At 35.7% G+C, this 12668-nt stretch overlaps 1 protein-coding gene across 2 annotated transcripts in view; it reads left to right on the top strand.

Moving 5' to 3' along the window:
- The first annotated feature begins 10408 nt into the window (after window positions 1-10408).
- The window catches only part of LOC113283693 (polypyrimidine tract-binding protein homolog 3-like), a 5412-nt gene continuing 3152 nt past the window's right edge, over window positions 10409-12668 (top strand). Inside the window, exons 1-4 of one of the 2 annotated variants that reach the window (XM_026533025.1) lie at window positions 10409-10620; window positions 10702-10773; window positions 10868-10944; window positions 12219-12306. In XM_026533025.1, coding sequence (XP_026388810.1) covers window positions 10564-10620; window positions 10702-10773; window positions 10868-10944; window positions 12219-12306 — 294 coding nt within the window. In that variant the 5' untranslated portion in view covers window positions 10409-10563. The remainder of the gene's footprint in view (window positions 10621-10701; window positions 10774-10867; window positions 10945-12218; window positions 12307-12668) is intronic. The other variant, XM_026533031.1, reaches the window with a different exon arrangement.

Genomic DNA, 12668 nt, shown 5'->3' with positions numbered 1-12668 from the left:
CATTAGGGTTTGTTAGGTACTTATTGTACTCTTCAAATAAAGTTACCTGTTTTTCCAAGGGTTTGTTGGTACATGGTGATCTGATATACCTGATATCTATAACATATGACGTGTTTTTCAAATATAAATTTGGTAAATGTTCCTAATCATTTAGTTACCTCATTATTATATCTAGCAACATGGTTGAAAAGTTTATCCGTTGGTGAATCTTGTATGTATGCGCGCTTCTTCAAATGTCGTCTATTACATTCACCATAATGAAAATCCACCTTTGCCAATCCACTTGGTTTTGCAAAAAAATTCTTTTGTCAACTACCGTAGGAACTTACCTTACCATGCATATTAGAAGAGGCACAATTAAATTTAAATAATTAAATACGGATTGAGAATGTAAAAATGCAATTTATTATTATCTCTTTAAATAATATTTCCCTTTGAATGAGTACATGTTTTATTTTTAAATTTATTTCAGTGTTTTTTTCATTAAATATATATAAGAAGTTAGCGGGTGTATCTATGAAATGTTTGGTATATATATACTTTGTAGGTATAAAAATTTAGAATCGATATTTTGGTACTAGCGTGGACACGCTTAAAAAGGTCGAGTGCCCGCGTATAACTCTCTTCCGGCACTTGAACACGCGTGTCTCCACATCAGGCACATCAGTGTTTTCATATGTATGTGTCACATATTATTTTAATATAAGTATCTACTAAAAATGTCTGAATATATATTCCGTCATCTTCAAAACAACAGGATGAGTTTCCTTTTCTTTGGGTATGTGGAAAACATAGACAGGTTTCCCTAAACTCCAAAATAACTCGTCTCCCTGCACTTGTGGTTAGCAAGGGATGCAACATTTGGGTCTGCGGGTCCCACCAGGTTGCCTCACGCTAGACTATCCCTTATGGGCGGGCCAACAATACACCCAATGTTTTCAGGTAATTACAAACAAATTTTGTAAAGTGGAACATAGTAAACCGAAGTTTGTTTGAAAATTATTATTTCAATATTCAATACTCACTTCATCACCGAAGGTGACCTTTTCATTTTAAATTCATCGCTCCAAAGTTAGCCATTGTTATTATAAAATGTCATATTTCTGAAATGACATATTAATTAATTGTTGTTAAAAATAATTTAATATAATAAATATGTATAATCTAATAGTCATGTTTATATTTGTTATTTTGAAATGTTTTTTTAACGATATAAAGTTTGCAACCATGACATAATCAGGGAGATGTTATTTTTTAAGGATTTTACTCTTTGTTATTCATAATAAGCGAAAGTTGTCTTTCGATACACAACTTAAATGGAGTTTAACATTTTCCAAAGCCATTCACAAGCAATTCTGAAACTGCCGATGGAAAGATTTGCAAAAACTCAAAAAACATAAATATCATATTATCACAAATTTTAGAAATATGATAAGTACTTATATTAATTTTATAGTTATTTTCTAGGTTTAATATAACTGAGGCAGCAAACGTAGCAACCTTTTGTAACCAAGATGATGGGCTTCAAGCTATGTTGCATAGTATTTATGTCACAAATTGTATTAATCTTGTAACCGTAAATGATCCTCAAATTTATGAGTTTCGTTCTATCAATCAATCTATTTTATGAGGTCTTATTCCTCTTTTTGGAAAAAGAATAAAAGCAATATATAAGGGTATAATAGCAACAAGAAAAAAAGTCTGAAGAATATCTTTCTTTCTACCTTACCTTAAAAATTGTGCAAACTTTTAAAATAAGTCAAATTTTAGTGGGACATGCAGATATTATACCATCAAAGATTTTGCAAGTGGAACATGACCGTTCTTCCCCTTTCTACCCCTATAGATTGCCATGTCCGCAGTAATATACATACATTTTTGGGCAATTTTATTGCGTATGTAAATTTGCCAAAACACATTATACGCGAGGTTTTGAATTTATGTTTTCCCACCGGGTAACGCATAATTAACCGGATACTTAACCGGGTGTATATTTCTCCTAGAATTAATACGTGCATTTCTCCGGTCAGAATGAGCTTCGTTGTATCAATCAACCTAAATGTGTTATACTTTGTCTTTAGGTTGTGGGTTCAGGTAAAAAGCGACGGAGATGAAAGCGATGGAGATGGATATGGAGATGAAAGCGATGGAGAGAACTCATATCAAAAGAAAACAACTCAGGGCATTAAGAGAACTCATATAAAATATTCTTCATCTTTTATTCATTCACCAGAGAACCAGCTTTTAAAGTGTTTGTGTTCTAGACTGATAACGGCGGAAGAGGATCCTGCTGCTGCTGCTAAATCTCCTCTTCAGGTAAGCAATCATTCTATATGGTGACAATTATAGTCCAAGTTTTTCGTCAATTCAATAGATTTTGGAACAAGTTTTTTTCAATTTCGTTACAATCAACACTGAACTGTTCCAATCATCATAAAACCTTCAAATTGAACATTAAAAACTTAGAATTCGATCAATTTGGAAAATGAGAATCTCAATTTCGTAGACGATGTCTCTAAAAGAAGCTTGTTATAGGGGCGGGGGGTTTTATTAGAGGAGCGAATAGAGTAGGAAAAAAAGGGTCATTAGATGGTAATTCCAAAAACCCCTTATCAACTTTTTTTTGATAAGGACTAATACACCCTTACATAGTTTAGTGCTGATAATCTTGTTTAGTACTGATAATCTTGTTTAATGTTAATGAGTAAATTTCACTTATATTTACTCTAAATAAAATCAAAATCATATTTTAGAGTTAAAAAAACAAAAAGTGTAGAGGGGAGGGAAAAAAAACTTTTGTGATATTTGTGAAACCTTAGATTTGGATTCACTCAACCAAAATGAGTGATTCCAGTGACAAATTTGAGGTGGGAGAATCCCTGTATGATAGAGAAAACAAATACTACATACCCCTTGATGGAGATACGGATATGAAGTATTTCTTAGATGGTAGAGATGTTTTAACCCAAAGTGAAGGTCAATCTCAATCAATTGAAGAAATTATCCAAGAAAGTGAAGAACCAGAGCCTGAAAATGACCAGGTATACTTCTAAATTAGTTCTCATTAGCTTTTTGTTGCTCAAAATTATCTAAAGTACGTCAAAAAATCAAATCCTTTACATTTTCAGAAGAACTTACGGTTGGAATTTTGCTAGTAACCAACCGTAAGTAGCTGTTACGGTTCGTAAAAGATGGATAACCAACCATAACTGGTTAATTTTGGGGAAAACCCAAACGTAATACCATTTACGGTTTGTAAAGAATTTGTCGTTACGGTTGTTTATGTCGCTAAGTAGTTACGAACTGTAACTGATCATGTGCATGTCAGTATTTACTGCACTATCTACGGTTGGTAATCTGTAAATAGATATCAACCGTAACTTTTGCTACGGTTCATTATAGAATTTAGTTTCCAACCGTAAATGACTCTGTATATTTTCAAAATGTAGCTAAGGTTGGAATGTGTATTTACGGTTCATACTGGGTTTCAGTTATGGACCGTAACCCACTTACAGTTTATTTTTCCGCTTCCATTTCTAACCGTAATTTACTCCGTGTGTTTCAAATGATTGCTACGGTTAATTTTTACCCATATCGGGACCAACTGTAGGTAACATACGGTTCGTTTTGGATTGAAACTTTGAACCGTAAGTTGTTTACGGTTGTTGGTTTCGATTTCGTTACCAACCGTAACTCTATATGTGTCGTTACTTTATTGCTTAGTTTACACTAATGTGGGTATACTTTTGACCAGATCGTGTATGTACCTCCCCTAATGGATGAACAACCTTTTGCAAATGAAGTTCTCACCGAAGATTCTAGCTTTCACTATTTAACCGAGGAGACATGGAAAGAGAAAGAAGATGCAAATAAGTGGGCTAGAGAATGAGGCAAGTTGATTATGTGTATCATAGTTTGTAATGGTACCACTAATGGAAGTAGATTTCAAATGGTTTGCGAGTGTAGCGGATATAAAAATCACGCAAAAAAAGGTACCGTGCGCACGAAGCAAAGACAAAGAGGAAGAATACTACTTTCACTAAGAAGACCCGATGCCCCTTCAAGCTTCAATTTAGAAAGAACGCGGCAGAAAGGTGGTTTTTGTAGAGAGATGTATGCGGTAGTCATAATCACCCTATACCAGGTAATTTGCTAACACACCCTTATGTTGGACGCCTTACTGAAGAAGAAGAGATGGTGGTAGAGTCAATGGCCCAAAATCGTTTGAATCCCATTGATATCCTCGCTCAATTAAAGCTAAAAAACCCACAAAATGTTCATACTTTGGCTAACATCTACAATGAAAAAACAAAATTGAAGAATAAGAAATGGGAACAAAGGAACGAAATGCAACAATGAAGGCATTTTGGGGTGAGGCATAATTACTCGGTTTTCCACGATGAAGATGAGAAAGGAAAAATAAAATATATTTTATTGACTCATCTTGAGTTTGTAAAGCTGGCAAGGTTCTCTCATCAAGTGCGTCTAATGGATTGCACATACAAAACCAACAAGTTTGAGATGCCGTAGTTGAACATTGTCGGGCAAACTTCTATCAATACTCCTTTTAGTGTTGGTTTTTGATTCTTGAAAAATGAGCTCGAAGAGAGCTATGTGTGGGCACTAAAACAAGTGAAGTTGTTCTACGTAGAGGGATATACTCCAAAGGTGATTATTACCAACAAGGAACAAGCTTTGTTAAATGCAATAAATAGGGTTTTCCCAGAAGATCATAACCTTCTTTGCACATTCCACTTGTGGAAAAGTATTGAAACTAAGTGCATGCACATTGTCCGTCCAACCAAAAAAGACGAAATGGATAGAATAAATAAAATACCGGTAGATCAACAAAAGGAAGCCAAAGATAAATTTAAGAAGGATGACGAATTGGCGGAGCTAAAATGGGATAGTTTCAAATCAGAGTGGTTAGCCTTGACACGTTCTAGCACCGTGGATGAATATGAGGATAGATCTCGTATGTTAGTGGCTCATCGGAAAAGAAGTTATCCAAGTCTTGTGAAGTACTTGTTGGATAATTGGTTGAATCCGCACAAAGAGAAGTTTGTCGCGGCGTTCACTAACCAATATAGGCACTTTGACAACCAAGCTACAAGTACGGCGGAGTCATCTCACAGCCGGTTGAAGAAGAAACTTCATAGTTCTAATGGTGGGTTAGTTATGGTATTCGAAGCCATGAATGCGTATTTCCGCCGTGATCACGATAGAGTTATAGAGTATTTTGAAAAAAGACGAATGGTTAGACAATTCGTGGCTAAGGGGAATTACATTTCAAGTTTCGCATCGCGCAATTGATAAGATAACGTACGAAGTACAACATTTTGAATGGTGGGATTATGAAGAAGAGTGTGTTGTCCAAACATGACAAGTTTGGGACTCTCATGTCGGCATGTTATACCCACATACCAAGACAAAGTGATCCCGATTCAAGATGTTGATCCCTTTTGGCAACAAATATTATTCCATGAAACAATAGTCGATCAAGATTTTGGAGGAATGTTTGCCGATACCGAGATTGGAAAAGCCCTAGCCGAGAAATATGCTACACTAATCCGGGGCCAAAGGCAAATATGGTTGAGTAACTTGCGTAATTTTGTATATCCATAAAATATGTATGATATCTATGAACCACCAAAGGGGAAGAGAAAAGGGAGGCCTCCTACTAAAAAAAAGAGGTACGTAAGAAATAAAAAAACAAGGGAATTGGAGGAAGAATCAAAGAAAAGAGATCCTTCGGGTTATGAACGATTGAGAAAGGAATATGAAGCGGATGATGAGATGGAAGAGAAGGATGTTCAAGGTAGAAACAAATGAAAAAAGTGGGCAAGGGGATAAAGGAGAAACAAGTCGTCCAAATGTACGAGAAAAATGTATCGAGGTTCCTACTCAAGAAAGTGCAACAACCAAAATGGATGCTAAAGGAAAAGGTCCGGTATTTCGCTCCAAACAAGCAAAAAGAAGCAAAGTTGTTGTTAAAGGAAATGGTTGCAAAAAAAGTGAAAAAAAAAAGATAATGGAGTTAAAGGGTCAAGGTTTATATGAAACCGGGCTAAGCCATAGAGAAGTCAAAGTTGTCGGCTCCGAGGTTTCCTCCCAAGAAAGCTCACTAAAAAGACTTGTTGGTAAAGTTGGTGTTAAGCAATTAGCAAGAAACAATGGAAAGAGTCCGACGGTTGAAAAAATTTCATTAAGTGGTGAGAAGGACAAGGTAAGGCTTCGTATAAATGGATTTCCTAAACCACCACCTAGAGATGATAATGGTCGATATATCCGGAACTATTACAGTCTCTATGAATATTACATTCTTTTTTTCCCCGACTATATTCGTGATTATATCAAAGGCCACGGATGATGTTCATGGTGATGGGAATTGTGGTTACCACGTCTTTGTGGATCAACTTGGAACCTTTGAAGCGTGGGATTGTGACCAAGCTACTTACGTAAGGCAAAAATGCTTAATGGAACTACGTGGTCACCGCGACTTCTATAAGCCAATGATGAGAGTTGAAAGAGATGAAAGTGATGCAGTGTTAAACAAGAGCTTTGCACAATGGGAAAAGCGGTTACACGACAATAAATGTTTGACAAGTGAATATTGGATGTGCATGCCAATATGTGTCCAACTACTCGCCAACGCATTCAATTGTGTCATTCATTTAATCTCCAAAGATATGAGCCATACATTTGCACCGACAAGAATACCGTTTGACGAAGATTTATCATCAACAAAAACAGTTGTCATGGGGCATGTAGAAGGAAACCATTACACCGGACTCCGATTGAAAGAAGGAAGCCCATTACATCCATTGAGGATTAGATTTGATTGTGACGGTGAACTCCCCAAGACTTGGTGCAATCGTTTCGAAGAAAGAATTGAATTATGGAAACCCATACTATTGTCGAGGCCAACCCATTTCATAGTTATGACTGATGGTGAGGATCCGTAAATGTTGTGAAGGGTGGTGAAATACATTTTATATTTTGGTTTTTAGTTTTTGGACTTAAATGTTATGTGATAACATGTGACAATATCATATCTATTTGAATGACGTTATGAATGAAGTATTTTGGGAATTGAAGCAAAATCGGTTTGATTCACTCGAATCAATTCATGAACATTATACCCACGGTTTGCAAAGAATGCATTCCTTAACATAGAAATGTATTAGTTCATGAACAAACCGATTTTAGAACTTTAAGCACTCAAGTATGCAAACGGGTACGCATACTTAAGTAGCCGGTCTGAGCTTGGGTTCGCCAGTATGCGAACGGGTACGCATACCTAAGTACACTTCCAAAGCCCATCAGAAGTTCCCAGACTTATACCTTACGCAATTATGCGTACATGTATGTGTACTTGGTACACGGAATTTCACAACTACAAGACTCTAGTTCCGGTCATAGATCACATACATGTAAGAATGCACATTATGTTTGTAATCCAATAGTTCTAAACTCTATTTTAATCACTGAAACTTTCTTAGAGGATGGCAATAGCCGTTTTCACACACTATTAACATCAAAGGAATTTTCAAGTTTTTGAAATAATCATAACGAAACATCCAAGTCTACACCAAATGATTGTATCATACAAACCATGTAAGATGTTACTCAGAAATTTTCACATGATCATCTTTTTGACTTTCATCAAGAATATAAGATGAATTTGGTTGAAGCGAAAGCTTACCAACACATATTTCGAGAAATATGTAAGCGAGATAAACTCAGCTCGAAATCTCAAATGTGTATAATAGAAAACTATATAGTAACACGACTTATGTCTCAATATAGGAGATAAAGTAGAAATTGACTTTCCAACTGATAGACGAGTTTTAGTCACCACATACCTTTTGTTGATGAAGTTCCACAAGCTATCCTTAGTAGTTTTTCGTCTTCAAATGATGAACTTCGTGAAGTCTAATGCTCAAGTATATAATCCATCCTAGTCCGAGACATCTCTAAGTAGACTAGAAATCAAGATTTATAGTTTTGATCACTAACATTGACAAACAAGCTTGAGATAGCAGCGCTTGCGAGTTCGGCCGAGCAGTGCTCTAACCTAATCATTATTCTTTGATGACAAACAACTTTATCTTGCATGTGTTCTACTGTCCCGTTCAACGGTTCATTTTTGTTTTCAAATTGAACTGATCATTAGATGGCATCCATTTTAAACTTAACCTTTTTGGAGATTGGCCTGTTACTATATATGTTGCCAAACAACAACCGTGTGTCTCTCATGGTTTAGTTATATTAATTACGAAGAGTTAAGGAGCCACACATTTTCTTTTCCTGTCTTAAATTTTTATTTATCTAAAGTTTTTTATTCTTTCTGGAATCTAATAAATCCCCTCACAAAGTGGACTACGCACCGTTTGAGCAATTAACTGAAAAATTAAAATACAAAAGGAAATTATATTGTTGGATCATTAATGAATATAAAAAGTACAAAGCTTCTGTAGAATTTCTCTTCATCTTTTTCTTGTTCAAAATATTTTTTTATCTCGGATTTTTTTTTTTTATGATGAATATTCAGTATTGAGAGCAACACTAGATATATTTTATTTTCTTCAGCTTTTGAAACTTCTGACCTATTGCATTCTTTGTTTCTTTCAGTATTACTACTTCGTAAGACTTATGGGACGAAAGGCATCTCATGTTGTCTTAGAATGCGCTCTTCAGTCACATCCAAATATGGTTAGCCTTCTCATCTCACAAGATTCGTTACCTATAATGTTTAATGTTTATGTTGTGGGTACATCCTCTTAGTCGTGTGCTATACTTGATTTGCTGGAATTCTATCCCAGGTTATCCTTGGAGAGGAGGTGTCTGCATCGAAGCTTACTCTTATCGATATTACGAAACAAATATGTGATGCTATTCAAGCAAGAGCGGAGGAAGGTTTGGATTTGATGTGATTTTATTTGTTTAATTATGTTGTTAGGCTGTTATACAAAGTATGCAGCTTACTGAATTAAACCAATGGTGATTCCTACATGGTTTGTGGTTAAGACATGAGGGTCTCTTAACATTGTTGATCAATGAGTTGTTATTGTATCATCGACCTCAGTCTTTCGTGACTTTCTTTATTTCAGTAAAAACCTCTTCACCAACCAAAGGACAAAATGAGAGTACCAACCCGTGGCACCTCATCTACTGCAATTTATCTATTTTACAACTGAAGGACGGTGCCAAAACATTTCATGTGATTTACAAATAAACTATTATTTTGCAAAAAAATCCTTCAACAACATAAAAATGTTGCTCAATCAATAAAAAACTCTACAAGTTATGACAAAGTGTTGGAGCATCACTTGGTTGAGCCCACTAAGGTATGTCAAGTTTGGTTCTCACATTTTAGTTTTAAGACCCGAGCATTGCTTGATTAGATTACTAAAATGAACTTTGATAGGGTAAACTCGGAAGTCTAGAAATGTTGTGTTAGAGGGCATTACTCGATCGAACTCGCAAGTTTTGCTATATCAAGCTTGTTGTAAAATTTAGTTGATCAAAACTATGCCTTGATTTCTAGTCAACATTTAGTCAAGCCTCGAATTTGGATTAAAAACGTGTAGTTGAGTATCAGACATCACAAAGTTCACCTATAAGTGATTCAGTGATCAAATATGTCTTAAATACATCTGAAAATATTCGACTAGCAGGATGGAACAGACCAGAACCGGACTGGTTAAAGATCAACACCGATGGGGCCGCAAGGGGACATCCAGGAATGACGGGCGCAAGATTTATTTGCAGAGATTCGAGTTCACAGGTTGTAATGGCTCTAGCACAACCTCTAGGAATAACTACGGCTCTAGTAGATGAAACGTTGGAAACTCTTCTAGCTTCAAGGACGGAGACATAAAGACAATGACAAAAGGTTATCTTCGAAACAGATTCAGAAAACTTGATGCGCTTTATAAATACCGGCACAAAAGCCCCATGATATATTGCAACAATGATTTCTGAAATAAAACAGAAAATGCGACAGATTCCACAACGTATCATTCAACATAACTATATAGAAGGGAATCAAGCGACATATAGTTTAGCAAACTACGACGTTGATGGAAGCTAGGCGGGAAACTTATCGACAACAATCTGGGACCAGGCAATCAATCCCACTTTTTATCAGCCAAATTATTTTAGATGACTCGTCGGGTACAAGATATCCACGTGTAATTTCTTTCTAGTTCTTTTCTCTTTTTACATGCTTCAAAAATAAAAAAAAAAATAAATAAATAAAGGAAATATTATTCAGGTTGGAGTGGTAGAAAAGTGCACATCAAGCGGCCAACAAACTGGGCCACCGCTAGAAGCCTAAAAGCGGACATATAACCCAAGCTCGACTAGTTTGGGTGTAAATAAAACCCCTATGTATATGAGTTCAATTATTGGAGTTTTCTGCTTACTAGTTAGGGCATCATAACTCTTCCCCCTCTCTCTCCCTCTCAAAATTTTAGGGCAAATATTTATTTTAGCATCAAAATCAATTGATCATCATCATCAGCACCCTAGTCTGTGATTGTATATTCTGTTATTAAGATGACTGAACCTTCTAAGGTCATTCATGTTCGTAATGTAGGCCACGAAATAGCCGAGGTAAAAATCTTTTTGTTTCACTGTTTTCACTTTTGTAAGTTGGTTTCTGGTGACTGATTCTTTGTTCTTCTTGTATTTCAGAATGATTTGCTTCAATTAGTACAGCCATTTGGTGTTGTCACTAAGCTTGTCATGTTAAGGGCTAAAAATCAGGTTTTTTTCTTTTTAATTTCTCTCATTCTTATCTATTACCTGTTTGTCTTTTTGATTCTTTCATGTATTGAGATTTTCTTGTTGTATTGAGCAGGCACTTCTTCAGATGCAAGATGTGGCAGCTGCTGTTGATGTGATACAGTACTTCACTAATGTTCAACCTAGTGTCAGGTACTATCTTTTTTCCCCCTTCTGAATCGGTTTTGTGAGGTCTTGAGACGGCCGAAAAGAATGTAGTTTTGTTTTTTTGTCGATAAACTAGTGCTTTTGTGAAGGAGATTACCGGCCCTGAGGTATTTATATTTTTGTATTTGAACCCATAATTGACTTAGCTGGTACAAATTGTTGAAGCAAGCTTGGTTTGTTGACCCAAATTTAGCTTTTTCAAATCTCTAAAAGCAAGGCCACCTGCATCTTCTAGACTTGCGTGATTTATGCCACCTCTGTTGGAGTTGTAACCCCACCAAAATCTTCTTTTGCTGGCCAATTAGTTGTGTAAATTACAATTGTGATTACCATGATGCATGTATTTTTTATCACATATTAGGGCCTAGACAGTATATCTGTCTAAGTTACCCCTGCTAAATACACCAACCATACAAAAGTCATACCCGTTCTCCCAAGTGAAACAATTCCACCACCGCTAACATGAGGTGAATACATGCTTGCTGTAGAACATCATATTTTTTGTTTATAAAGAACAACAATTCTTTTGATTACGAAATCTGACATGACCAAACGATAAATTTGATCAATTTCTTCTGTGTGCATATTAGAAAGAAAAAATCCATCAAAAACATAAACAAGGGTTTGCTAATATCTTGTTAGCTATGATTTCGAATTGGCTCTAAACCAATATAAGGATTTGCTAATATCTAAATCTGAAAAATTTCTGGTTTCTCAACTGTTTTCACATTTTGATCCGATTTCTCTAGTCGAAATGTTTCTAATTTAGATGGCATTTACCGATTGATTTCCAATTCAATCTCTGTATCAACATCATTACCGTCAAGATTACCTTGTTCTTTATCACCTTGTTTACGCAGAAGTTTTTAATGGTTTCCCTTTAGGCTCAAGTTGATGAACCCATATCGATTTACTTATCAATTGGTGGATGACCCTATTTTCATAAAGAACCGATACAAGGACCAAAAGAACAAAGAATATGAATGGAGGAATAAGAATATCAACGCAAACTTAATTGACTCGTCATAGACTCATCATAGGTGGTGGTGGACTGGATATAGGTCCAGCGGGTGTATTTAGTTGGATATTTTGGTCCGAGTTAGAAATATTCAAATATATATTAACTAGGTCCTAATTAGCGAATCAGTTACGATTTCCGCTCTCCTTAAATCTGTTTTTTGCTCTTCCTCAAACAAAAATCATTAGTATTTGTTTTTTTGGCTTATGTTGTGATATATTGTTTCTGTGTGACATTACAGAGGGAGGAATGTTTACATTCAGTTCTCTTCACATCAAGAATTGACAACAATGGATCAGAATGGTCAAGGACGCAAGAGTGGTGAACAGGTTAGTTGTCTGGTTCTTTATTTGTGGGTTGATTGCTTTATGTTTGAGGGTAAGCTGGTAAAAGTATAGTTTCATTCTTTAAGCGAAAAGCCTTTCATCAGATATTTAGGTAGTTGTGTCGCAGTTTGGATATTTGATATTTTTGTAATTGTCAAGTTGTTCTTTTCTAAGTATTCATGAAATGCTTAGCAAGGGAATCATTGTCATGATATGTTGGTGAACTTGTCTAGCAAGTAAAGCATCCTGCATCTTAGTCTCATCGCTTCAGTTACCAGGATATTGAACTTAGCAACTGGTCGTAGAACCAAAGCAATCTTCATGTATTTTGCAGTATGGTGTAACAAGTAGTTTAAGAGTTTGGC

The sequence above is a fragment of the Papaver somniferum genome, chromosome 1 (genome assembly GCF_003573695.1).
Source record: "Papaver somniferum cultivar HN1 chromosome 1, ASM357369v1, whole genome shotgun sequence".
Classification (NCBI taxonomy): Eukaryota; Viridiplantae; Streptophyta; class Magnoliopsida; order Ranunculales; family Papaveraceae; genus Papaver; species Papaver somniferum.
This window is presented reverse-complemented; position numbering and strand designations above follow the sequence as displayed.